Below are 27,892 nucleotides of genomic sequence, written 5' to 3' on the forward strand. Positions count from 1 at the left end.
GCCACTGGCTCAAGGAGGGAACTGAATTTCCCAAAGCTGCTGGAAGAATCATTAAGGCATTTGGGTATTTTGGAAGAAAGGGTAGGTAAGAAAATTTCCTGATAATTACACTGTTCCAGTCATGTTTGTAGACACGTAACAAGGGTCAACTGAATTAACAAACACAAAACTACTTAATTACTTAAATTGACAGAAATTGTATACTGGCTCGGTGCCCATAGTTCAGCAGCTAGGGTGCCAGCCACGTATACCAAAGCTGGTGGGTTCAAACCCAGCCTGGGCCTGCCAAACAACAATGGCAACTACAACCAAAAAAATAGCCAGGCGTTGTGGCGGGCACCTGTAGTCCCAGCTACTTGGGAGGCTGAGGCAAGAGAATCACTTAACCCTAAGAGTTTGAGGTTGCCATGAGCTGTGACACCATGGTACTCTTCCGGGGCCGACATAGTGAGACTCTGTCTCAAAAAAATAAAAATAAATAAATAAAAGAAATTGTATACTGTATATTTACTTTCTATAACATGATGTTCTGAAATATTATATATATTGTGAAATGGCTAAATCAAGCTAATTGAATATTCATTACCATGTATACTTATTGGTGAGAACACTTAAAATCTACTCTCAGTGATTTATAAAAGTACTATACATTGCAGGGTGGCACCTGTGGCTCAGTGAGTAGGGCGCTGGCCCATACCCTGAGGATGGCAGGTTCAAACCCGACCCCTGCCAAATTGCGACAAAAGATAGCAAGGCATTGTGGCAGGCGCCTGTGGTCCCAGCTACTCGGGAGGCTGAGGCAAGAGAATCGCCTAAGTCCAAGAGCTGGAGGTTGCTGTGAGCTATGATGCCACAGCACTCTACCAAAGGCAACAAAGTGAGAGTCTGTCTCTTAAAAAAAAAAAAAAAGTACAATACATTGCTGTTTAACTATAGCCACTGTGTTGCACAATAGATTTCTTGAATTTATTCCTCTCCTATCTAATTGAAGTTTTATATTATTTGGTCAATGTCTCCCTAACCTTTCCACCCCATCACCACCACCTTTTTTATTTTATTTGCTTTTTTTTTTGAGACAGAGTCTCACTTTTTGCCCTTGGTAGAGTGCCATGGTGTCATAGCTCACAGCAACCTCAAACTCTTGGGGTCAGGTGATCCTCTTGCCTCAGCCTCTCGAGTAGCTGGGACTACAGGCGCATGCCACAACGCCCTGCTATTTTTAGAGATGGAGTCTTGTTCTGGCTCAGGCAAGTCTCAAAACTGTGTGCTCAGGCAGTCCACCTGCCTCGGCCTCCCAGAGTGCTAGGATTACAGGCATGAGCCACGGTGCCTGGGCAGCACTGTTTTTTTTTTTGGTATATGGGAGTGATTGTGAGGATTTCTACAGTTAGTCTCCTTACAAGTAAAAAAATTTTTTTTTTTTTTGAGACAGAGTGTCACTGTGTTGCACTGGGTAGAGTGCTGTGGCATCATAGCTCACAGCAACCTCAAACTCTTGCTTAAATGATTCTCTTGCCTCAGCCTCCCAAGTAGCTGGGACTACAGGCACCCACTACAACGCCTGGCTATTTTTTTGTTGCAATTGTCATTGTTGGTTAGCTGTCCCAGGCTGGGCTTGAACTCACCAGCCTTGGTGCATGTGGCCAGCTCTGTAACCACTGTGCTACGGGCGCCAAGCCACAGGTAAATGAATTTTAAGGTAAAATTGTATGCATGTATTCAGGAAACCCTTTGCTGAACACTTGTTGGATGCCTATCCCTAGGTGAAATGTGAGGAAGAAAAGAAGGAGCACAGAATGGGTTCTGCCTTCAAGGGCCTATGGTCTGAAGGAGAAACATGTGTCCAGGTCTTTACCTTCAGCTTCCTCTCCCTTAAAATAGAGTTTGTTCCTGTCTTCTCTTTGTTTTGTAGAGGTAAGATAAATGAGAGCACAAATAAAAGGGGTTATATTATTTCATATTCTAAAATAGTAGAGTATATATTTGTATGGTTTTTTACAGCTTACAAAACACATTAACAACATTAACTTATTCTGTCGGGAAGCTCCAAAGTCCTAAGTGAGCAATTTTTAGAACAGCCAGCTACAGACTTTAGCAAGCCAAAATGCCGTATGTTGAACACAGCTAGAGAACCATGTCACCCCTTCTGCCTCCTTCTCTGAAAAGATGGGAAATTTAGCTACAGGATGGCAAGGGCTTTGAGGAGGGAGAATGGATCAGGAAGTGGGACATATGTGCAATGGACAGGGGAGGGTGATGGGGTTGGATAGTGGAAGCAAACTGGATAGGGGTCAGAAATCAATCCTGACATTGCCCCAAACTGGCTCGTACATGTTGGAGAGGGCCTCAGTTTTTCCAACTCTAAAATGAGAGATTTGACTAGATTATCTCCAAAGTCCCTTCTAGCTTTGATAGCTGATTTCTGAGGTGTATAAAAAGGAAGGGTAATCCTTCCCACTGTTCTTCATCCCCAATCATGATTGAAAACAAGGTCATAGGCCAGCACGGGAGGTTGTGCCTGTAATCTCAGCACTTTGGGAGGCTGAGGTTAGAGGGTTGTTTGAGGCCAGGAGTTCAAGACCAGCCTGAGCAAGACTAAGACCCTATCTCTACAAAACCCAGAAAAGGGATTACACCTACAGTGCATCTTACAAGGGTACATGTGAAACTTAGTAAATGTAGAATATAAATGTCTTAACACAATAACTAAGAAAATGCCAGGAAGGTTATGTTAACCAGTGTGATGAAAATATGTCAAATGGGGTGGCGCCTGTGGCTCAGTCGGTAAGGCGCCGGCCCCATATACCGAGGGTGGCGGGTTCAAACCCGGCCCCGGCTGAACTGCAACCAAAAAATAGCTGGGCTTTGTGGCAGGCGCCTGTAGTCCCAGCTACTTGGGAGGCTGAGGCAAGAGAATCGCTTAAGCCCAGGAGTTGGGGGTTGCTGTGAGCTGTGTGAGGCCACGGCACTCTACCGAGGGCCATAAAGTGAGACTCTGTCTCTACAAAAAAAAAAAAAAAAAAAAGTCAAATGGTCTATAAAACCAGTGTATGGTGCCCCATGATCGCATTGATGTACAGAGCTATGATTTAATAAAAAAAAACAAACCAGAAAAATTAGCTGGGCGTAGTGGTACACATCTGCAGTCCAGTTACTGGGGAGACTGAGGCAAAAGGATCTCTTGAGCCTAGAAGTTTGAGGTTGCTGTAAACTACTGCACTCTAGGCTGGGCAACAAAGTATAATATGAGCTGGGCTATGGTTCATGCCTGTAATCCTAGCACTCTGTGAGGCTGAGACGGGTGGATTGCTTGAGATCAGGAGTTCAAGACCAGCCTGAGCAAGAGTGAGAACTTGTCTGTACTAAAAATAGAAAAAAAAAAAAGCTAGTGTGGTGGCTCACATCTGTAGTCCTAGTTACTCAGGAGGCTGAGACAAGAAGATTTCTTGAGGGAGGCGCCTGTGGCTCAAAGGGGTAAGGCGCCGGCCCCATATGCTGGAGGTGGTGGGTTCAAACCCAGCCCCGGCCAAAAACTGCAAAAAAAAAAAAAAAAAGAAGAAGAAGAAGATTTCTTAAGCCCAGGAGTTTGAGGTTGCTGTGAGCTATTATGATACCACAGCACTCAACCCTAGGGCAATGGCATGAGACTGTCTCAAAAAAAAAAAAAAAAAATATATATATATACAAGTGTACCCTTTAGGTTGGTTAGAAGCAGCTCTAAATGAAGAGGGTAGCTCTATACATTGTGCTGCAGAGATTTTTCAGAATGAACAAAATGACTATACACTAAGCCTGGAGCCAAAAGAGGGGCTGGTTAGCATCTTGCCTCTAGGTTGCTTCTGATAGGCAGGGGCTCTTGAAAGCTGTCATCCTCTTTGTGTGGAGTTGGCTGGCTAGCCAGCAGGACTTCTACCTGCCCCCACAGAACCTGCTGTAGGCTCTCTGTTCCCAGATGTGCTCTGCTGCTTATCTCCTGAGTATTGTTCCACACACATCCTGTGGGTGCTCTGGCAGTAGCTGGGGTGCCCATGATTTCTTGGGGAAATGGATTCGGCAAATGCTTGTGGTGGGGAAGGGTAGAGCATGAAAAAGGCCAGTCTGAGGTCGGGTACAGTGTGGCTCATGCCTGTAATCATAGCACTTTGGGAGCCCAAGGAGGGTGGATTGCCTGACCTCAGGAGTTTGATACCAGTCTGAGCAAGAGTGAGAACCATGTCTACTAAAAATAGAAAAATTAGCCAAGTATTGTGGCAGGCACATGTAGTCCCAGCTACTTGGCAGGCTGAGGCAAGAGGATCACTTTGAGCTTAAGATTTTGAGGTTTCTGTGAGATGTCACCACACCACTCTATCTAGGGTGATGGAGTGAGGCTGTCTCAAAAAAAAGAAAAGAAAAAGGCTAGTCTGGAAGGGACTTTAGTTCTTTCACCTCCAGTTGGGCAGTTGGGTAGACTTATTTGTAGAGTGAAGAGATGGATATAGTATTCTCTGTAGCTTCTGCAGCTTTGTGGGTTCTATGGGCTCAGGCCAGATTGCCTCCAATGTCACATGAGGCTGCTTCTTTCAAGAGCATAGTTTGGCTTCAGCAGATGATATATTTGGTTTGTTCTCCTTTTATTTTGATCATCTAATCCAACCCTAATGAATGCCAGAATGTCTGCTGTCATACTCTGCACAAGCTGGAAATCTGCTTTGGTATGAACATGCTAGTGGCCAGTGGCTTTTTGTCCTTCCCAAGAAGATGACTCCACTGATAGAATGTTCTTTTTTTCTTTGTGTCTGAAATGAGTTTCTTTATTATATTTTATCTGCTGGTCCTAGCTGTGCTCTCTGGTACAGCTGACTTATCTGCTCACAGGTTTAGCAGGTGCTCATTATGCCTGCCACGTGCTAGGCCTGAGGGACCTTGTGCTCTTATCTCCTCAACCTGATCTTCTTCACTGGACTTGACATCTCTATCTCCTGTGGCTGTGATGGGATCTGGGACACTTGCTGACTTGGCCTGCTTTTCCCAAGGCTGTCAGTGTCCTGAGGACAGGGAAGCTAGAGAACAGGGCCCAGGGCTCAGCATGTCATACGGACTATGAGTAATATAGACCGAAGGAAAAGGGGCCTTTACTCACTCGGCATGAGAACACCTTCCTACTCCTTTCTGAGAACTCTTTAGCAGCTACTCCCACACTTGTCCAGCTTCATGCTGGGCATCTTTATGTGAAAGGTAGGTGCTTCTGAACTGGACTTACACAGCCCAAGTATGAATCTATAGGGGCCTTCATGTGTCCCTGCCATGTTTTCTCTGGTTCTACTTGGAGATCCTTTCCAACCTAATGAGACTTTTTTTTTTTTTATTGTTTGAGATTCATTGAGGGTATAAAGAATTTTTTTTTTTTTTTTTTGCAGTTTTTGGCAGGGGCTGGGTTTGAACCTGCCACCTCTGGCATATGGGGCCAGTGCCCTACTCCTTTGAGCCACAGGCGCCGCCCGAGGGTATAAAGAATTAGGTTACTGATTGCGATTGTTAGGTAAAGTCCCTGTTGTAATTTCTGCCTTCAAAAGGTATGCCATACATCATAACCCCCCATCCCTCTACCTTCTTCCCTCTCCTCAATTCCTCATTCCTCTACTCCCTCCCCTTGTATTAGATCATCTATTGCCTTCATATTAGAATTGAGTACATTGGATTCTTGCTTCTCCATTCTTGTGATGCTTTACTAAGAAGAATGTGTTCCACCTCCATCCAGGTTAATACAAAAGATGTAAAGTCTCCATCTTTTTATTTTTGTTTTTTATTTTTTTAGTGGTAAGATAGGATTTTTATTAGAAGTTAGAAAGGAATACAGAAGAAGTAAAAAGCACCAGAGCTTCTGGAAGGGGGAAAGAACTAAAGAACTCACTTGGGAGTCTCCATGTGGGCTCTTTTATCTGGGGATATTAGGTTCTCCATCTTTTTAAATGGCTGAATAGTATTCCATGGTATTCTAATGAGACTCTTTTCGATCCTAACTCTGTTCCATGAAGTAGGCAATAATTAAGGCAATGTGCTTGTTTCAGGAATTGTAGTGTGAGAATTTCTCCCCTTCCTATAGCCCTGTGAGCACAGTTTCCATGGGCTCTGACCGTGAGTAGCCAGTGTTGGACTCTGAAGGCTTAGGCCTTGCTAGCTCAAGTTTTGAGTGGTGCCAGCTAAGCAGAGTGGGAGAACTTGGGTCATATTGGAGAGGCAACCACTCATTGCACCCTAGCCATGGCAGCCCCTCTGTACTGCAGAGGACACTCTGTGGAGATCTGTCCTTTCCTGGTGAGCCATGTCATGCTGGTCTCTCTCTTTGAGGTAGTTATACAGGCCTTTGGCTCTGTAGAGTAGATGTCCTAGGAGCAGCAATTACTCTGCAGATGAAAATTTCAAATATATATAAAAGGAGAAAGGATGCTTTAACAATATCTTACCAACTTATTTTCTTTTGTCATCCAACATTTTTTCTTTTATTTTGTCTGGGGTATTTTCATCCAACATTTTTTCTTTTATTTTGTCTGGGGTATTTTCATTCAAAATCCAAACATATCATTTAGTCATAAGCATTTTAGGATGTACCTCTAATAGTTAAAGCAGTGGTTCTCAACCTATGGGTCACGACCTTTTTTTTTTTTAATTTACTTTTTTTTATTATTATTAAATCATAGCTGTGTACATTAATGTGATCATGGGGCACCATACACTGGTTTTATAGACCATTTGACATATTTTCATCACACTGTTTAACATAGCCTTCCTAGCATTTTCTTAGTTATTGTGTTAAGACATTTATATTCTACATTTACTAAGTTTCACATGTACCCTCGTAAGATGCACCGTAGGTGTAATCCCACCAATCACCCTCCCTCCGCCCATGCCCCCCTCCTTCCCCTCCCTCTCTCTCTTCCCCATATTCTTAGGTTATAACTGGGTTATAGCTTTCATATGAAAGCCATAAATTAGTTTCATAGTAGGACTGAGTACATTGGATACTTTTTCTTCCATTCTTGAGATACTTTACTAAGACGAATATGTTCCAGCTCCATCCACATAAACATGAAAGAGGTAAAGTCTCCATCTTTCTTTAAGGCTGCATAATATTCCATGGTGTACATATACCACAATTTATTAATCCACTTGTGGATCGATGGGCACTTGGGCTTTTTCCCTGACTTAGCAATTATGAATTGGACTGCAATAAACATTCTGGTACAAATATCTTTGTTATAATGTGTTTTTTGGGCTTCTGGGTATATATCTCGTAGAGGAATTAGAGGATTGAATGGCATATCTATTTTTAGATCTCTAAGTGTTCTCCAAACATCTTTCCAAAAGGAATGTATTAATTTACATTCCCACCAGCAGTGTAGAAGTGTTCCCTTTCTCCACATCCACGCCAACATCTCTGGTCTTGGGATTTTGTGATATGGGCTAATCTTACTGGAGTTAGATGATATCTCAAAGTCGTTTTGATTTACATTTCTCTGATGATTAAGGATGATGAGCATTTTTTCATATGTCTGTAGGCCAGGCTCCCGTCTTCTTTAGAGAAGTTTCTCTTCAAGTCCGTTGCCCAGACTGCGATGGGATTACTTGTTCTTTTCTTGCTTATACGTTTGAGTTCTCTGTGGATTCTGGTTATTAAACCTTTGTCAGAGACATAACCTGCAAATATCTTGCAACCCCTTTTTAACAATGAAAATACACTGTGGCATTAGGAAGGTTGAGGACCACTGAGTTAAAGGATGCCTTAAATTTAATTCAATGACATTATCACAACCAATAAAGTTAGCTATAAATTCTTGCTATAACCTAACACCCATCCATGTTCAATTTTCCTTGATTATCTAAAAAATGACTTTTTAGAGTCAGTTTGCTTAAATCAGGATTCAAGCAAGATTTACACATTGCAACTGGTTGATGTGTGTTCTCTGCATTTCTTACTCTGTTTCCTTTGCTACTTTTTTAAAATGCCATTTTTTTGTGGAAAAAAAGTGGGAAATTTATCTTTTCCATTTTGGTTTTGGCTGAGCACATCCAATGATATTGTTTTACTTGTTCTCTGGTGTCCTCAGATTTTCTGTAAACTCATGGTTAGCTCTATATCAGAATAGATTCAGGTTTAATCTTTTTGCTAAGAATACTATGGTATTGTATACTTCCTATTGCATCCCAGAGGGATGCCATAATTTCTTTTTCCACTTCAGTGATGAAAAGATTGATCAAGGGGGGGCGGTGCCTGTGGCTCAGTCGGTAGGGTGCCGGCCCCATATACCGAGGGTGGCAGGTTCAGGCCCGGCCCCGGCCAAACTGCAACCAAAAAATAGCCGGGCGTTGTGGCGGGCGCCTGTGGTCCCAGCTACTGGGGAGGCTGAGGCAAGAGAATCGCTTAGGCCCAGGAGCTGGAGGTTGCTGTGAGCTGTGTGATGCCATGGCACTCTACCGAGGGCCATAAAGTGAGACTCTGTCTCTACAAAAAAAAAAAAAAAAAAAAAAGATTGATCAAGGGGTTCATGTGTTACCAGTGATTTATCCATTATAAAGTCCCTATCTACCTTTTACCTAATAGTTTTAGCATTCATTAATGATCCTCAGCTAGATCCGTTATGATCAAAACAGCATGGTACTGGCACAAAAACAGAGAAGTAGATGTCTGGAACAGAATAGAGAACCAAGAGATGAATCCAGCTAATTACCGTTATTTAATCTTTGATAAGCCAATTAAAAACATTCAATGGGGAAAAGATTCCCTATGTAACAAATGGTGCTGGGTGAACTGGCTGGCAACCTGTAGAAGACTGAAACTGGACCCACACCTTTCACCATTAACCAAGATAGACTCACTGGATTAAAGATTTAAACCTAAGACATGAAACTATAAAAATACTAGAAGAGAGTGCAGGGAAAACCCTTGAAGAAATTGGGTTGGGCGAGTTTTTTATGAGAATGACCCTCCGGGCAATTGAAGCTGCTTCAAAAATGCACTATTGGGACTTGATCAAACTAAAAAGCTTCTGCACAGCCAAGAACACAGTAAGTAAAGCAAGCAAACAGCCCTCAGAATGGGAAAAGATATTTGCAGGTTATGTCTCCGACAAAGGTTTAATAACCAGAATCCACAGAGAACTCAAATGCATTAGCAAGAAAAGAACAAGGGATCCCATCGCAGGCTGGGCAAGGGACTTGAAGAGAAACTTCTCTGAAGAAGACAGGCGCATGGCCTTCAGACATATGAAAAAATTCTCATCATCTTTAATCATCAGAGAAATGCAAATCAAAACTACTTTGAGATATCATCTAACTCCAGTGAGACTAGCCTACATCACAAAATCCCAAGACCAGTGATGTTGGCGCGGATGTGGAGAAAAGGGAACACTTTTGCACTGCTGGTGGGAATGCAAATTAATACATTCCTGTTGGAAAGAGATATGGAGAACACTTAGAGATCTAAAAATAGATCTGCCATTCAATCCTGTAATCCCTCTACTGGGCATATACCCAGAAGACCAAAAATCACATTATAACAAAGATATTTGTATCAGAATATTTATTGTAGCCCTATTCATAATTGCTAAGTCATGGAAAAAGCCCAAGTGCCCATTGATCCATGAATGGATTAATAAATTGTGGTATAGGGCGGTGCCTGTGGCTCAGTCGGTAAGGCACCGGCCCCATATACCGAGGGTGGTGGGTTCGGACCCGGCCCCGGCTGAACTGCAACCAAAAAATAGCTGGGCGTTGTGGCAGGCGCCTGTAGTCCCAGCTACTCGGGAGGCTGAGGCAAGAGAATCACTTAAGCCCAGGAGTTGGAGGTTGCTGTGAGCTGTGTGATGCCACGGCACTCTACCGAGGGCCATAAAGTGAGACTCTGTCTCTACAAAAATAAATAAATAAATAAATAAATTGTGGTATATGTACACCATGGAATATTATGCAGCCTTAAAGAAAGATGGAGACTTTACCTCTTTCATGTTTACATGGATGGAGCTGGAACATATTCTTCTTCTTTTTTTTTTTTTTATTGTTGGGGATTCCTTGAGGGTACAATAAGCCAGGTTACATTGATTGCAATTGTTAGGCAATGTCCCTCTTGCAATCATGTCTTGCGGAACATATTCTTCTTAGTAAAATGTCTCAAGAATGGAAGAAAAAGTACCCAATGTAGTCACCCTTATTATGAAACTAATGTAGGACCTTCACATGAAAACTATAACCCAGTTACAACCTAAGAATAGGGAGAAGGGGGAAAGGGAGGGGAAGGAGGGGGGAGGTAGGTAGAGGGAGGGGGATTAATGGGATTACACCTGCGGTGCATCTTACAAGGGTATATGTGAATCTTAGTAAATGTGGAATGTAAAGGTCTTGGCAAAATAACTAAGAAAATGCCAGGAAAACTATGTTGACTAGTGTGATGAAAATGTGTCAAACGGTCTATGAACCAAGTGTATGGTGCCCCATGATCATACTAATCTACACAGCTATGATTTAATAAAAAAAAAAATTAGCTGAAATTCTATAGAGAAAATTATCTGTAAATAACTTAATTATCCTGAAATTCAGTTCATATACAAACCAGATAAATACTTTTGTTTCATTTTAATATCATTATAAACAAATGAATTTAAACACATATGATATATAATAATTCACTGTAGTCATTAATTTTTTGATGTTTAAATTGTCCCGTTTGGCCAGTGATAACTCCTTCAGGTTGGTTCCTACATTCTTTTGACATCCGTGTTTTTAGATAACTTTTTTGCTTTTTGTTTATTTGCTGCCCCAGACCTAAAATTGGCCATTTCTTCCAGAAGTTTTGGTTCATTGTAACAGAAATGGTGTTTAGAGACTGCAGTCTGGACATGAGGAGTGCTCATTACTACTGAGGTGTTATTGCTTCTAGGTCTTTTATTGTATAAATATGGAATATCTATCTATCTCAGAGTTCATACTAATATTTCCAAGTAGATTTATAGGAATTATCCAACAGACTGGGGTTTTACTTAATTTCTCCATTCCTTCTCTTTTTTTTTAATTTTTTGAGACAGAGCCTCAAGCTATCGCCCTGGGTAGAGTGCTGTGGCATCACAGCTCACAGCAACCTCCAACTCCTGGGCTTAAGCAGTTCTCTTGCCTCAGCCTCCCAACTGGTACAACACCTGGCTATTTTTTTGGTTGCAGCCGTAATTGTTGTTTGGCGGGCCCAGGCTGGATTCGAACCCGCCAGCTCAGGTGTATGTGGCTTGAGCCACAGGCACCGAGACTCCATTCCTTCTCTTAATTAAAAACAAAAAATCTGTTTTTAAAGTTCTTGGCTGGGCTTACTCATGCCTGTAATCGTTGCACCCTGGGAGGCTGAGGTGGGAGGATCTCTTGAACTCAAGAATTTGAGATCAGCCATCTCTTCTAAAAATAGGAAAACTAGACGTTGGCCGGGATTTAGGCGGGCTTCCCGAGACAAAAATGTCTATGGCTAGCGATTTCTACCTGCGCTACTATGTAGGGCACAAGGGCAAGTTTGGACACGAGTTTCTAGAATTCGAGTTTCGGCCGGACGGAAAGCTTAGATATGCCAACAACAGTAATTACAAAAATGATGTGATGATCAGAAAAGAGGCTTACGTACACAAGAGTGTGATGGAAGAATTGAAGAGAATTATTGATGACAGTGAAATTACAAAAGAAGATGATGCTTTGTGGCCTCCCCCTGACAGGGTTGGCCGACAGGAGCTGGAAATTGTTATTGGAGATGAGCACATTTCTTTTACCACATCAAAAATAGGTTCTCTTATTGATGTAAATCAGTCAAAGGATCCTGAAGGCCTTCGAGTATTTTACTACTTGGTACAAGACCTAAAATGTTTAGTTTTCAGTCTCATTGGATTACACTTCAAAATTAAACCAATTTAAATTAAAAAAAAAAAAATAGGAAAACTAGCTGGGTGTCATGGCAGGTACCTGTAGTCCCATAGTCCCAAGTCCCATCGCTTGAGCCCAAGAGTTTGAGGTTGCTGTGAGCTATGATGCAACAGCACTCTAGGGAGGGTGACGAAGTGAAACTTTGTCTCAATAAAAAAATAAAACAAATAAATAAATAAAGTTCTTAAAATACTTGTGCTATTATCTATTTACTTTATTCTAATATATATGAATATATAGAATGTATATGTGTGTAAATGTATATATGTGTGTATATGCGTTTGTTTCAAAATAATGTAAAATGTAAATATTTTTATTAACAATAATGATCATGAATGTAGTTTAAGAGTTATAAGAGTTATTAGAAATTATTCTTCTTTGTGTGGTTATGCATTTAAGAGGATATAAAAGTAAGCTTTTTTCCAGCCTGTGTTCCATTTATAAGCTTTCCAGTGGCTTCAAATAACAAATTTTTTTTTGAGACAGATTCTCACTTTGTCACTCTTGTTTAGAGTGCCGTGGCATTATAGCTCAGAGCAACCTCAAACTCTTAAGCGATTCTCTTGCCTCAGCCTCCTAAGTAGCTGGGACTACAGGCACCCGCTACAACACCCAGCTATTTTTAGAGATGAGGTCTTGCTCTAGCTCAGGCTGTTCTCAAATCTGTGAGCTCAGGCAATCCACCTGCCTGGGCCTCCCAAGTGCTGGGATTACAGGAGTGAGCCACCATGCCCAGCCCTCAAATAACAATTTTTTATTATTTATTTATTTATTTGTTTGTTTATTTTTGAGACAGAGTCTTACTTTGTCACCCTTGGTAGAGTGCTATGGCATCATAGCTCACAGGAACCTCCAAATCTTGGGCACAAGCAATTCCTTTGCCTCAGCCTCCCGAATAGCTGGGATTACAGGCGCCTGCCACATTGCGTGGCTATTTTTTTGTTGCAGTTGTCATTGTTGTTCAGCTGGCCCAGGCTGGGTTGGAACCAGCTAGCCCCAGTGTATGTGGTTGGTGCCCCACGCTGAGCTATGAGCACTGCCTGTTGTTGTTGTTGTTTTGAGACAGAGTATCACTATGTTGCCCTGGGAGAGTGCCATGGCCACACAGCTCACAACAACCTGAAACTCTTGAGCTCAAGCTATTCTCTTGCCTCAGCCTCCCAAGTAGCTGGGACTACAGGCACCTGCTACAACTCCTGGCTATTTTTTGGTTGCAGTTGTCATTGTTAAGCTGGCCTGGGCTGGGTTCGAACCGGCCAGCCTGGGTGTATGTGGCTGGTGCCCTACCTACTGAGCTAAGGACACCACCGTGTTTGTTGTTGTTGTTGTTACTGTTTTTTTTTTTTTTTAATTTTTACATATACATGTGTTTATTAGGTTTCCATTTTTTGCCTTTACAAAATTAAAAAGGCTTAAAATTTAATAACAATATTAATGTTTAAGATACGGACTAGAAACAAAAACCTCGTAAAGAATGAGCAAACATAAATACATTCAGAAAAAGAATCAGACAATTGCTACATCAAAATATTAAGCAATAATAATAATAATGCAAAGAAAGTAACATTCACATGGTCAAATAAGAGTATATCTATTATAGAATGCTTTGACTATGAGATTCAGTATGGAGTCACAGTTAACTTCTTTTTTTTTTTAAGTATCAAAAAATATACAACTAATATTTATAAATAAAAGTAAAAGATAATTAAAAAAACAGATCATGCTAAATCTTATAGACAATAGAAAAAGAAGAAATACTTCAAAATCATTCTACTTGATCTGGGTACACCTGATATTAAAATTGGAGAAAATGTATTACTATAAAGGGGAAATTACAAACATACGTCACTTATAAATGAGGATACAATATCCTAAACAACATATTAACAAATTGAGTTAAAAATTAATGTTTAATATTAACATTAATATTAATATATTTTAGTCAAAATTAAAACCAATTTATGTGAGGATTAGTCATTATTTTCTTTTCTAATCTTGTTTTTCTTCTTTTCCTTTCCCTCACCCCTTCCCTCCTTCTCTGTCTACTTTCCCCTTCTCCCATGCCCCACCATGTCATTAATTGTCATTAATTGTCTTCATATCAAAATTGAGTACATAGGATTCTGGGCGGTGCCTGTGGCTCAGTGGGTAAGGCGCCGGCCCCATATGCCGAGGGTGGCGGGTTCAAACCCAGCCCCAGCTAAACTGCAACCAAAAAATAGCCGGGCGTTGTGGCGGGCGCCTGTAGTCCCAGCTACTCGAGAGGCTGAGGCAAGAGAATCACTTAAACCCAGGAGTTGGAGGTTGCTGTGAGCTGTGTGATGCCACGGTACTCTACCGAGGGCCATAAAGTAAGACTCTGTCTCTACAAAAAAAAAACAAAAAACAAAATTGAGTACATAGGATTCATACTTCTCCATTCCTATGATGCTTCACGGAGAATAATGTGTTCCACCTCCATCCGGGTTAATACAAATGCTACAAAATCTCCATTTTTTTTTTTTGTTGTTGTTGAGACAGGGTCCCACCCTATGCCCCTGAGCAGAGTGCAGTGGGCGTGGTAGCTCACCACAACCTCAGACTCGGGCTGCGGGCACCCCGCTGCCTCAGCCTCCGGAAGCCGCTGGGATTACAGGCGCTCGCCATGGCGCCAGGCTGGGTTTTTCCATTTTTTTCATGAGTCGGGGTCTCACTGTCGCTCAGGTGAGTCACGAACTCCTGAGCTCAAGCGATTCTCCCTCCTCAGCCTCCCACAGTGCTGGGATTACAGGCATGAGCCACCGCGCCCGGCAAAATCTCCATTTTTTTAATGGCTGAATAATATTCCATGGTATACATATCCCACAGCTTACTGATCCATTCCTGGGTTGAAGGCAAGTTAGGTTGTTTCCACATTTTGGCAATTGTAAATTGGGCTGCGATAAACCGCCTAGTACAAGTGTCTTTATAATAAAAGGTGTTTTTTTCCTTCTGGATAGATGCCCAGTAATGGGATTGCAGGATTGAACCAGAGGTCTAGGTTGAGTTCTTAGAGGTTTCTCCATACTTCCTTCCAAAAGGTATTTGTTAGCAGTCCCACCGGCAGCGTAAAAGGGTTCCTTTCTCTCCACATCCGCGCCAGCATCTGCAGTTTTCAGATTTTGTGATATAGGCCATTCTCCCTGAGGTTAGGTGATATCTCAGGGTGGTTTTAATTTGCATTTCTCTAATAATTAGGGATGATGAGCATTTTTTCATATGTTTGCTAGCTATTCATCTGTTGTCTTTAGAGAAGATTCTATTCATCTCTCTTCCCCATTGATGTATGGGATTGTTTTTTTTTTTTTTTTCTTGTAGATTAATTGAAGTTCTGTATAGATGTTGTTACTGTTTTTTTTTTTTTTTGTAGAGACAGAGTCTCACCTTATCGCCCTCGGTAGAGTGCCGTGGCATCACACAGCTCACAGCAACCTCCAAATCCTTGGGCTTAGGTGATTCTCTTGCCTCAGCCTCCTGAGCAGCTGGGACTACAGGCGCCCGCCACAACGCCCGGCTATTTGTTACTGTTTTTAATTGAGACAGAGTCTTACCCTGTTATCCTCAGTAGAGCGCTGTGGTGTCATAGCTCACAGAAACCTCAAATCTTGGGCTCAAGCGATTCTCTTACCTCAGCCTCCTAAGTAGCTGGGAATACAGGTGCCTGGAACAATGCTTGGCTAGTTTTTCTATGTTTAGTGGAGATGGAGTCTCGCTCTTCCTCAGGCTGGTCTCAACCCCCTAAGCTCAGGTAATCTACCCGCCTTCGCCTCCCAAAGTGCTAGGCTTATAGGTGTGAGCCACTGTGCCCCCCTAGAGTTTCAGTCTCTTGCCCAGGCTAGATTGCCATGCTGTCTGCCTGTGGCACTAGCCTAGCTCACACAAACCTCAAACTCCTGAGCTCAAGTGATCTTCCTACTTTAGCCTTCTGAGTAGCTGGGACTACAGGTGCTCATCACTATGCCCAGCTAATTTTTCTATTTTTTTTTTTTTTTTGAGACAGAACCTCAAGCTCTCATCGTTGGTAGAATGCTATGGCATCAAAGCTCACAGCAACCTCCAACTCCTGGGCTCAAGTGATTCTCCTGCCTCTGCCTCCCAAGTAGCTGGGACTTCAGGCGCCTGCCACAATGCCCGGCTATTTTTTTGGTTGCAGCCATCATTTTTGTTTGGCAGGCTCAGCTGGATTCGAACCCGCCAGGTTAGGTGTATATGGCTGGCGCCTTAGCTGCTTGAGCCACAGGAGCCGAACCTCATTTTTCTATTTGTAGAAGAGATGGGATCTCTTGCTCAGGCTGATTTTGAACTGCTGAGCTCAAATGATCCCCTCGCCTCAGGCTCCCAGAGTGCTAGGATTACAGGCATGACACATAATGTATCTTGAAGATCACCTTGTAGCAGGACATAGAAATCCTCCTGATTGCTTTTTGCATTTGTTCCATGCTCCACTGTGTGAATGTGCTATTATCTGTGGACACTGGGCTGCATTCAGTTTTTTGCTCTTACAAATAGAACCATAGTGAGGAACCTGGTGCAGATGTCATTTTATAATTTTACCAGTTTGTCTATGAGATGGTTTCTTAAAAGAACTGCTGAAACAAATGGTAATTATGTAAGTTGTTTTTCTGTATGATGCTAAATCTGAGAGACAAGGGCAGAAGCAGGGATCTGGTGAGGGCACTTGGATAAGATTCAGAGGTGAGAGAATGGTCACTGGACCCAGGCTGGAGGACAAGACAGGGGGCTGGGAAAGGAGTTGAGGGTGATAAGAGTAGTAAAAGTGTTTAACTTCTGAATTATGGAAATAGAGCCAGAAGGATAGCTGAAAGTTGACTGTGAAGAGTTAGAGAAAGGGGGGAGTCAGGAGGAACCCTGAGTTTTGGCCTCAGCGTCTGGTGTACACTGGGAGGAACAGGGATGAGGCCTAATATCAGGAGTTTGTTCTTGGACAAGTTGTAGTTTAGAGGCATTCAACTGAGATGTTAGGTTGACAGCTGGGTGTTCAAGTTTGGGCTGGAAAAGTAAAGTAGCACTTCACCTGCCCTTCACATGCTTTAATATTAATGCCACCTGTTCCTACCCTGAAAAAGAGATAAGGAAGAGGAGGAAATAGAGGCAATACTAGGGATCCAAGACAGTGAGTGATGGGCTGGGCGCCTGTAACTCAGTGGTTAGGGCGCTGACCACATGCATCAGGGCTGGTAGATTCAAATCTGGCCCTGGCCTGCAAAACAAAACAAAAGAAAGAAAGAAAGAAAACACTCAGCATGAGGCCTGACTTTAAATACTGATTAGTTGATGCCAGCTTCCATGCCCAGGGCTGAGGATAAAAAGATGAACAACGTAGATTAGCATCCATATTTCCTACCCCAGGGCATGTTTGAGTTAAACTTGATATAGTCCCTGCTCTCTTGAAACTCTGAGTCAGTAGGAGATACCTAGGGGAGTTGGGGACCTGCTTTAGTCCATCCTCTTTATCTTCATGTACAGCTGCTAAAACATACAGAATTTGAGGCTCAGACTGGAGAATTCACTTGAAAGGCCTGGCCCATTCCATGGGTTCTCAGAGACTAGAGCTAGTCAGTTGATGCTCAGATCACTAGAACCACAGAAAACAGCCCCTCACTATGGGAATACTGTCACTTTAACTCTTTAGCCCTTGTTTGGGTTCATGAAACTTCATTAAGCCTGGCTAAGGGTGCTGGAATGAGTGGAATGGGGCAGGGACCCCTTGGCAGATTTTGGGGACTAGGAAAAGGGCATGAGGGAAGGAGCTCCTGGTCTGGGGCTGCTGCTCTGGGTTATAATCTGCTGGTGGGCAGCTGAGCAGAGACACCATAATTGAACTCTGGGATGTATATTTCACTCGGCCCCAGACCCAAATATGGCACATGGAACTAGCTCACTGGAGTAGGACTTTCCCAGTGGCTAAGCATTCATCCCTGCTTTTCCCCCTCCCCACCATGCTAAAAGTACTTTTGCAGATGGTGGTGCTTAGTATTGATTGCCTAGCAGTCTGAGATACACTGCCCCTAGAGCAGAATCAGAGGGTGTTTCTCTCTGATACTGGCTAAGTCAGGGAAAGAAAGGAAAGAAGGGGGAAGACAGAACAGGGGAGCCTGCTCTGGGTGCTTCCAAGAGTTCAGATTTGCCACACTGCTGCCCTCCACCCAACTCCTTACTCCCCAGCTATGTCAGATACATGTTGGAATCCATCCATGGGTTCTTACTCTTTTTTGGTACTTTGTACTTACCAGGCTATTTTGGTGTGTATCTAGCCTTGCTACATAAGGGCAATAAGCACATACACTTTGTATTATCTCTACCTAGGCACCCAGTTTGGTTCAGGGAGCCTTGGGAAGCTATCCAGGGTTCTAGGACAGACACCAGAACCAAACAATCAGCTTCTTTTCTAAATGGTAAAAAAACAAACAAAAACCTCTATACCCCTGAGTGCAAGTAAGGAAAGCAAAAATGTCCTCTCTGTTTTATTTTTTTTTTAAATCATAAATTGTTTATTGGAAAGACAGAAAATAATTATTTGATAAAAGACAATTTTATTATATAGAAAAGAAGATAACTACTTCATCAAGTGAGTTGGAAGTTTTTACTATTAATATCAAAAAAAGATAATTATAAATAAATCTTAGTTGTGAGAAATGACATTTAAAATTTGAACATAAGAAAAACCTTAGCAATATTCTAAGGGTTATTTATTTATTTATATATTTTTTGAGACAGATTATCACTTTGTTGCCCCTGGTAGTGTTGCTCCTGTGGTGTCATAGCTCACAGCAACCTCTGAATCTTGGGCTCAAACGATTCTCTTGCCTCAGCCTCCCAAGTGACTGGGACGGCAGTCGCCTGCAACAACGTGGGGCTATTTTTAGAAATGGGGTCTTGCTCTAGCTCAGGCTGGTCTCAAACTTTTGAACTCAGGTGATCCGCCCACCTTGGCCTCCAAGAGGGCTGGGATTACAGGCATAAGCCACGGCGCCTGGCTCTAAGGGTTATTTTAAATTATGTTTTATTTAAAGTACCTTCTCCTCTTCAATTTTAAATTCGTATTTAAGTTATACAATTTTAAATGATAGCTAAGATGGTTATAATAGTGATACTTAACTAGCCTAAGAATCAAAATAGTTATTGAACTCTCTCCTCTCTCTCATTTTAAGTGTGGATGCTTAATTTATCCTTAAGCTGATATGTTTTAGAACTACTGATTTTGCAAAACTCAACTCAGAAAAAAGAAATCATCACAACCGTCCTCTCTGTTCTTAACTTAGAGAGCCAGAGAGCTTGGTGGGGGACCCTTGAGAGCAACACTTCCTGTTCCAAAGCCAAGACCTTGGCTCAATACTCTGGGCCTGTCTGCTGGTGCTAAGAACCTGTTTTTGAAGGCAAGGAGGAAAGAACTTTGCCTTTTTGGAAAGCATTCTGTGTTTTCTGAACTTCCATGTGAACACTTCACTCTGAGATTTTCAGGCCTGTGAAATCAAGAGGAAGTGATCCTAAGAATGACCAGGGCTGAACCTCCTAGCAAATTTAGCAAGGAACATGGGCCTTAGTCAGCCTCTCTCAGCTTCCTTTTCTTGAGTTCCTACTGGGTGACTCAGAAAAAACAAGAAGTTCAGATAAAGACATGCATTGCTTTTGAAAAGATACTAAAAATGCTTAGTAGTAATTGAGGGATTTTGTTTATATTCTGTTTTTTTTTTTGTTTTTTTTTTTACCTGTGTGGCTCTGGACAATAGAGGGTCAGGATCACTAGTGGGGTGGAAATACTGATTCTAGAGAGGCATTTCCAAGTACCCCACAGCAGGGCAGGGAATAGGTACATGGGCTTCCTAGCTCTAGCCTCTGTTCAACGAATCCTGGAAATTTTGGAATGAAGATACTTTTGTGTATCCAGTGAAGAGTCAGAGCATCCAGCATGCAGAACTGGCACATGCCTTGCCCCTGTTGCAAAGAGCACAGGCCCCTGAATAGAGTAGACTTGAGGTGGGGACAGCTTCAGGAGAGTCTTGGAGTATAAGCCTCCAGTGTCAAAAGAAGAGAAGAGTCCAGGTCTCACTGGATGGGAACAAGAGCTCTGCTGCAGTAAGACTACTTGGGATAGCCCATTTTTGCTATACATTCACTCTATGCCAGGCCCCAGAGGCCTCAGGGGAATGAGGACAGAAATTGTACAGTCCTTTCTTCTTCCAACTGCTACCGACACAGAGGATACTTCAGTAAACAAGTCAACACTCTCATGGAGCCCATGGCTTTCAGAAGTAAGACCTACAACCATATAAGTGATTCTAGTAAAGTATGCCAATGATTATTCAATGGCATGCATGGGGGGTGGAGGACTACCAACGCCTCCCCCTTAACATATTAGCTTTTCCAGAGACCTGCTTTATTTCTAGGGAAGGCTTTGCTCCCCAGAAGATGCAGCCTCATTTTGGGAATGTTATTTCTTTGTCCATTCATTCAACAGGCATTTATTAGTCCCTGCTGTGCATTAGAAATCACACAGGCTGGGATCACACCTACGGTGCATCTTACAAGAGTACATGAGAAACTTACTAAATGTAGAATATAAATGTCTTAACACAATAACTAAAAAAATGCCAGGAAGGCTATGTTAACCAGTGTGATGAAAATATGTCAAATGGTATATAAAACCAGTGTATGGTGCCCCATGATTGCATTAATGTACACAGCTATGATTTAATAATAAAAAAAAAGTCACACAGGCTCTGAATTCACAGAGGAAACACAACAGTTAGCTTCTTTGGATCCCACAGGCTGGGTGAGCACAAAGAGCTTTGGCTGCTAAAATCATATGGTTAAGAGAAAGGGGCAGCGAGACTTCTCTGGAGCCCCCACTGGTCTCAGAATGTTGGTGTCCTGTAAATTTGGGCAGGATTTCTTTTGTAGCTGGGCAAGTCTGAGCCTAACTGATGGCTGTCCCTCCTTTAACACATGCAAACACATGCATGCATGCACACACTTGCATACACATGCATGCACATGCATACACCGTGACCCTGCTACCTCCTGGGGCTCCAGGGATAACCTAATGGTCAAGTTCTGAGGATACTTTCCTGACTTTAGCAGCCTAGCCCTCCCTGTGGGCTCAGATCCTTTGACCACACTCTTCTTCTGGAAACTCTTCTAGATTTTTGTAGCAACTCCTTCTCAGTGTCCTCTTTGGCACCACTTGCTCTGCCTGCCTGAGCTCCTAGGACTCAGCCCTTAGCCATGTCTCTTCTTTCTCTCACTAGGCCCCATACAGGTGTTTGGCTTGAAAGGTGTTACATGCTGATGGCTCCCTAACCTCTCTTCAGCTCAGGTTTTCTCATGTCCAGTGGCTGTCTTCATAGGGCAACTCCCGGGCACCTCCCATTCATAATGCCATCACCTGCCTGCTGCTCACCTCCTTGGTTGAAATAGTACTGACTATTGGGTTTTTAAGAACTTTTTTTTTTTTTTTTTTTGTAGAGACAGAGTCTCACTGTGCCACCCTAGGGTAGAGTGCCGTGGCGTCACACAGCTCACAGCAACCTTTAACTCTTGGGCTTACGCGATTCTCCTGCCTCAGCCTCCCGATCAGCTGGGACTACAGGCGCCCGCCACAATGCCCGGCTATTTTTTTGTTTTTGTTGCAGTTTGGCCGGGGCTGGGTGTGAACCCGCCACCTTCGGCATATGGGGCCGGTGCCCTACTCACTGAGCCACAGGCGCCACCCAAGGTTTTTAAGAACTTTTTTCTTGGGAAAACTTAACTATTAAACTTGCAGATGGAATTAATCTGACAAAAAGAGTTTTTGAGGACAAAATCAAGTATTTTGCTCATTGTCCTTAAGAGACTTTTAAAAGTCTTTTTGACAGTGGAGCCTCTTCCTAGACTCAGGCTTGGGCTTCCCAGGACCTGAGGGTTGGTGAGGGCAGCTGAGCAGGCTGTGGTTGATGGGTGAAAAATACTTCTAATGGGATATATCATAATTCAACTTGGATTTCCAAGGCCTTAGGCCAAAAAGGCAGTCACATCGTAAGATCAGAATAGTGTCTTTCAGAACCCAATGCTAGTTTGCAGCCACGTCTCAGACAGGGATGAGGAATCAGGGGAACCATCTTCCACCTGGTTTTTGACCTCCTTGCTGTTTCTTCCTCTCTTAGCCTAGCAATTCTGGCTCCTCAAGGATGATGGAATCTTGGCAACTCACAGCCCACATGTTCCTCTCCTTGCTTTCCTTTCTCTCACCATTTCAGATTTCCAGGGGGAAGACTCTGAGAGGCTCAACATGGCCCAGGAGCCAGCACAGTCTGCATCACACAGTCTGCACAAGACACATTCTGAAAAGTAGATTCATCTTGCTCACTCTTCCCCTTCTCTCCCTCTTCTTTTCTCAAGGCAGGACTAACTTCAGGGCTTCCTCCCCAGCTATTTGTTTTGCCACTGACCTATTCATTCTCTTCCAGCTTGTAGATCGGGGTCCTAATGGCCCCCTCCATTAAGCAGGATAGACTAAGATAGGAGAACTCAGGGAAAATTTTAAAAGGTAAATTCTTTTTTTGTTTGTTTGTTTGTTTTTGTTTTTGTTTTCTTTTGTTTTGTTTTCATTGAGGCATTTTATTTGTTCAGTATGTATTACATCCCTAGAAAAAGAATCGCAGGATTTTCCCTCCTGTGTGTTTTCTTCTTGCTTCTTCGTGGTCCATGATGCCAGCTGAAGTTGTCAGTATAGTAAAACCAAACCGGCGGGATAGGAGCAGACAATTCTGCCATCTTTCTAGAGTTGCACAGCAAACCTGGGGCTGATCGCTCCACACTCGTTTAACCTGTCTGTGAGGTTCTCAACAATTTTCCCAGCTCTGCGATCATTGAGGATTTCAAATTCACCAATGTAACCATGCTTCATCATCACAGCGGACAATGGGTGGCGCCTGTGGCTCAAAGGAGTAGGGCGCTGGCCCCTTATGTCGGAGGTGGCGGATTCAAGCCCAGCCCTGGCCAAAAATCACAGCAGCCTCCAAGTCTTGGGCTTAAGCAATTCTCTTGCCTCAGCTTCCCGAGTAACTGGGCCTACTACGGGCGCCCACCACAATACCCGGCTATTTTTGGTTGTAGTCAGCATTGTTGTCTGGTGGGGGCCGCGCTGGATTCGAACCCTGCCAGGTCCGATCCACGTGGGTGGCGCCCTAGCCGCTGAGTTACAGGCGCCGAGCCTGTTGATGCTCTTAAAGAGCATTCATGCGCACCACGGTGGCACGGACAGAAAAGCTTAAAAGGTAAATTCTTCTTGCTCACTCTTCCTTTTACCTCTCTCTCCTTCTTCTCTCAAGGCAGGACTAACTCCAGGGCTACCTCTCCAGCTGTTTTTTTTTTTTTTTGCCACTGGCCTATCCATTCTCTTCTAGCCTGACCCACAATCTCTTCTAGCCTGACCCACAAGTCCCTGTTCATGTAATGAACTCAGCTGCCCTTGTTTAGACCTGACCCTGCAGGGCTCATTCCAGTCTGTTTTCATAGATGATGGGATTGTGCTGCTCTTGACAATCCCTTTTCATTACTGGGACCAACTTTCATTTTCATGGCCTCCTTAGATCCCCCAGCTGCATGTGCAAAAGAAAGGGTATAGGCTGTCTCTGCCATGTTGCTTTCTTAGAAATTACTCTAAGGTACACTGAGACTTAGGGAGGCTACCTTGAGGGACCTAAGCTCATGGAAACTTTTTTATCTTCCTTCCCAGGGGCCGTGCCAGGTTCTAGGATGTGGTGATGAGCAAAGCTAGTATAGTCCTATTTTCCAAGAGCTAAGGGTCTAGTGGAAGAGACTGATGTTAATCACACACAAACCAAAATGCTATCAAAGAAGTAGGACCAGAAGCAATCAATAAGAAATAGTGCCCTGAGAAAGTGATTCTGGAGTGGGGCTGTGTGTGCCTGTGACTTAAGGGTGAGTAGGAATCAAGTATGGGGGTATGTAGAGAAGCAAGGGGCTTGAGCCTTCCAGGTATGACACATGCAAAAGCCCTGAGGGTCATGTTCAAAGAGGCAGGTGTTCTCTTTTCAGTGGAAGATAGACCAGAAGCATGAATGGAAGAAAAGGGGTATGTTCTGGCAATAATGTACCCAGCCTGCTTCCAGCAAGGACATCTTCCTGCTGCCATTACTGGGGCTGGTTGTTCGGAGGATCCACCTCCCCTTTCTCCTCTATAACCACTCCCTGGCTTTTCTTTTCTTTTTTTTTTTTTTTGAGACAGAGTCTCACTTTGTTACCCTCAGTAGAGTGCTCTGGTGTCCCAGCTCACAGCAACCTCAAACTCTTGGGCTTAAGCAATTCTCTTGCCTTGGCCTCCCAAGTAGCTGGAACTAAGGGCACCTGCCACAATGCCTGGCTATTTTTTGTTGCACTTGTCTTTGTTGTTCAGCTGGCCGAGCTGGGTTCAAACCTGCCAGCCTCGGTGCATGTGGCCAGCGCCGTAACCACTATGTGTCGGGTGCTGAGCCGACACCCAGTTATTTTTTGTTGTAGTTGTCATTGTTGTTTGTTTCGCAGGCCTGGGCTGGGTTCCAATCTGCCAGCCTTGGTATATGTGGCTGGCGCCCTAGCCGCTGAGCTACAGGCCGCTGAGCCCTCCCTGGCTTTTTCTTCTGGGCTCCAACAGTAGCTGAGCCCACTACCTCTTCCTGCTTTTGGGCTGCTTGTCCAGCTAGCTTCTCCTGCCACTGTGGAAGGCATCCAAACAGTTGGTGGCCCTGAGAAGAAATAGAGAGGTGGCAGCAGTACTTTTTAAGACACGGTTTTTGAGTACATAGTCAAGTTCCTGTCCCTTTCCCAGGGGTCGCCAGGAGTAGAAGCACTGTTAGGGGTGATTGCTGGCTGGAGGTCACTACATCAGGTTCTTCTACTAAGTGGAATGCTCACTGCTCATCTTCAGAGGTCATCTACAGGATCTCTGCTTTTGGCCAGCACATGAAAGTGTCCTTGTAAAACCTCTTCCACATGCAGCCTTTTGGACTCTATCTTACACCCTGGAGAAACTGGTATTCGAGTGAGACAGAGAAGGCCAGGTGGGCCAAGGTGACTGCCAGAGTGCATCCTCCTAAGAGTGGAGGATGGCTCCTGTGCATGATTCTTTGCTTGTCTGGGAAGAGGTTGGACATATTCCAGAGGTTGAGGCCTCAAACTTTCTTTATTCCCTATTGAGGTCCTGGTTGCTGGGTTGCTGGTCCTATATTCTCTTCCATGAATACACTCTTACTGTTGCTATAACAAAGTACCCGATACTGGGTAACTTAAAAGGTACAGAAATTTAATTTCTCACCTTTCTGGTGGATGGACAGCCAAGATTAAGGCACTGGCAGGTTTGGCGTCTGGTGAGGGCTAAGTCTCTGCTTCTAAGATGGTGCCTTATTGCTGCATCCTCTGAAAGGGGCAATTGCTGTGTCTTCATGTGGCAGGAGACACAGAAGGGCCTTGCTAGTTCTCTCCACCTCTTTTATAAAGTTGCTAGTGCCATTCATGGGGTCTCTGCCTTCATGGCTTAATCACCTTTCAAGGCCCTACCTCTTAATATTATCACATCAGGATTTAAGTTCCAACGTAAATTTTGGAGGGTACACAAACATTCAAACCATAGCAGTCCAAAAGCTTGATGTGGGGGTAGGTGCAAGGGAGATCCTGCTCCCTCCTTTTCTCAGGGCAAAGCAGTGCTAAGCAGCTATTAACAGCACTGAGGCTCACTCACCAGACTTCTCAAGGACAAGAACTCTGTGTTGGTAGTGCCCGTAGCCCAGTGGGTAGGGCGCTGGCCACACACACTGAAGCTGGTAGGTTGGAACCCGGCCCAAGCCAGCTAAAACAACAATGTCAACCACAACAAAAAAATAGCCGGGGGTTGTGGCAGGCAACTGTAGTCCCAGCTACTTGGAAGGCTGAGACAAAAGAATCACTTAAGCCCAAGAGTTTGAGGTTGTTGTGAGCTGTGATGCAACAGCACTCTACCCAGAGTGACATCTTGAGACTCTGTCTAAAAACAAAAAAAAAGAAAGGAAGAAAAAAGAAAAAGAAAAAGAAAAAAGAACTCTGTATTACCCGTCAAGAAATACTGGGAAGGGCTCAGCACCCATTACTCAGTTGTTAGGATGCCAGCCACATACACTGGGGCTGTTGGATTTGAGCCCTGGCTGGGCCTGTTAAAAACAATGACAACTGCAATAACAGCAAAAGAAAAATAGCCAGGCATTGTGGCAGGTGCCTGTAGACCCAACTACTTGGGATGCTGAGGCAAGAGAATCACTTAAGCCCAAGAGTTTGAGGTTGCTATGAGCTGTGATGCCACGGCACTCTATCGAGGGCAAGATAGTGAGACTCTGTCTCAAAAAAAAAAAAAAAGAAACACTGGGAAGGGATGGAGTTTAGGGTCAGCCGTAGTGAATTATGACCTCCCTGTGGAGAAGCCTTGGCAGTTTGTAGGCTCAGGTGTTTCTCTTGGAGTTGGAGGCTTGGTATATCCTTGCTGGGGCCTTCCCCTAAGGACACTGCCCATTCCCCCCTTCTAAGCAAGTGTGCACCAAGGGCACCCTGAAACAAGCCAGGTAACCCTCATTAGCTATACCAGCCTGTCATAGTTTAGCTGCCAGTCAAACCTCTTAAAACCCCCACGGAAAAACCCACACTTTTGAGAGGCCAAGGCCAAACCTCCAGACAGATGTAACAAAAACCCTCAGTGCTGATCCTGTTGGTCTGGCTGAGTTCACAAAGAAGCAGAGATATGTAAGTGAGAGACTGGATGTGCACTGTGAGGCTGGCACCAGGCAAGAAAGCTTGGAAGAGGTAGTTTTTCTCAGGTGACAATGACACTACTGACCACAGTGTGGTATGGTTGCTTAGCATTACTGGAACGTGGGGAGTGAATGTACTGTATTTCCATTCCAGATTAGGTAATAGGGGCCCTGGGATACTGAGTGCCCAGTTGGGAGGGGCATGGTGGGGGCCTCAAGAGTGGCAATGTTTAAAAAGACTTCTGGAATTTTTTGATTTGGCTTAAATTAAAAAAAAAAATTATACAAGCACGACACAAACATGTTCTGTGATTTAAATAATTCGGCATATACTGAGTAAAACTTCTACTTCTTCCTTTTCTAGCACTATTACTTTTCTGTGCATGTTTCTAAGATCTTTCCCAGGGCATTTATAGCCATGAATCTATTGTGTATATACACACATACAGTTTGTTCGTTTTTTTTTTTTTGAGACAGAGCCTCAAGCTGTTGCCCTGGGTAGAGTGCCATGGCATCACAGGTCATAGCAACCTCAAACTCCTGGGCTCAAGCGATTCTCTTGCCTCCACCTCCCAAGTAGCTGGGACTACAGGTGCCTGCCACAACATCTGGCTATTTTTTGGTTGTAGTTGTCACTGTTGTTTGGCAGGCCGGGCTGGATTCGAACCTGCCAGCTCAGGTGTATGTGGCTGGTGCCTTAGCCCCTTGAGCCACAGGTGCCAAGCCTACACACATGTAGTTTTATTTTGTAGAGACAGAGTCTCACTTTATCACCCTCGGTAGTGTGCCGTGGCATCACACAGCTCACAGCAACCTCCCACTCCTGGGCTTAGGCAATTTTCTTGCCTCAGCCTCCCTAGTAGCTGGGACTACAGGCACACACCACAATGCCTGGCTAATTTTTGCAGTTTGGTTGGAGCTGGGTTTGGAACCCACCACCCTCAGTATATGGGGTCAGTGCCCCACCAACTGAGCCACAGGTGCCGCCCACACACACGTAGTTTTTTGAAGAAATGGGATCATGTTAAATACATTGCTTTGTACTTTGCTTTTTTTTTTTTTTTTGTAGAGACAGAGTCTCACTTTATCGCCCTCTGTAGAGTGCCATGGCATCACACAGCTCACAGCAACCTCCAACTCCTGTACTTTGCTTTTTTCACTGAACAATATAG

At 43.7% G+C, this 27,892-nt stretch overlaps 2 protein-coding genes across 3 annotated transcripts in view; both read left to right on the top strand.

Moving 5' to 3' along the window:
* Positions 1-27,892, top strand: part of BSN (bassoon presynaptic cytomatrix protein) — a 143,960-nt gene that overhangs the window by 11,588 nt on the left and 104,480 nt on the right. The window lies entirely within an intron of this gene.
* LOC128592170 (protein mago nashi homolog) lies at positions 11,441-11,935 on the top strand. The gene has a single exon (XM_053600040.1). The coding sequence runs from the start codon at positions 11,473-11,475 to the stop codon at positions 11,917-11,919; it is 447 nt and encodes a 148-aa protein (XP_053456015.1). The 5' UTR covers positions 11,441-11,472; the 3' UTR covers positions 11,920-11,935.

This window comes from Nycticebus coucang, chromosome 8, assembly GCF_027406575.1.
Source record: "Nycticebus coucang isolate mNycCou1 chromosome 8, mNycCou1.pri, whole genome shotgun sequence".
Classification (NCBI taxonomy): Eukaryota; Metazoa; Chordata; class Mammalia; order Primates; family Lorisidae; genus Nycticebus; species Nycticebus coucang.

Excerpts from the sequence above, each read along its gene's own strand:
- LOC128592170 (XM_053600040.1), top strand. The coding sequence starts at position 11,473 with ATGTCTATGGCTAGCGATTTCTACCTGCGCTACTATGTAGGGCACAAG.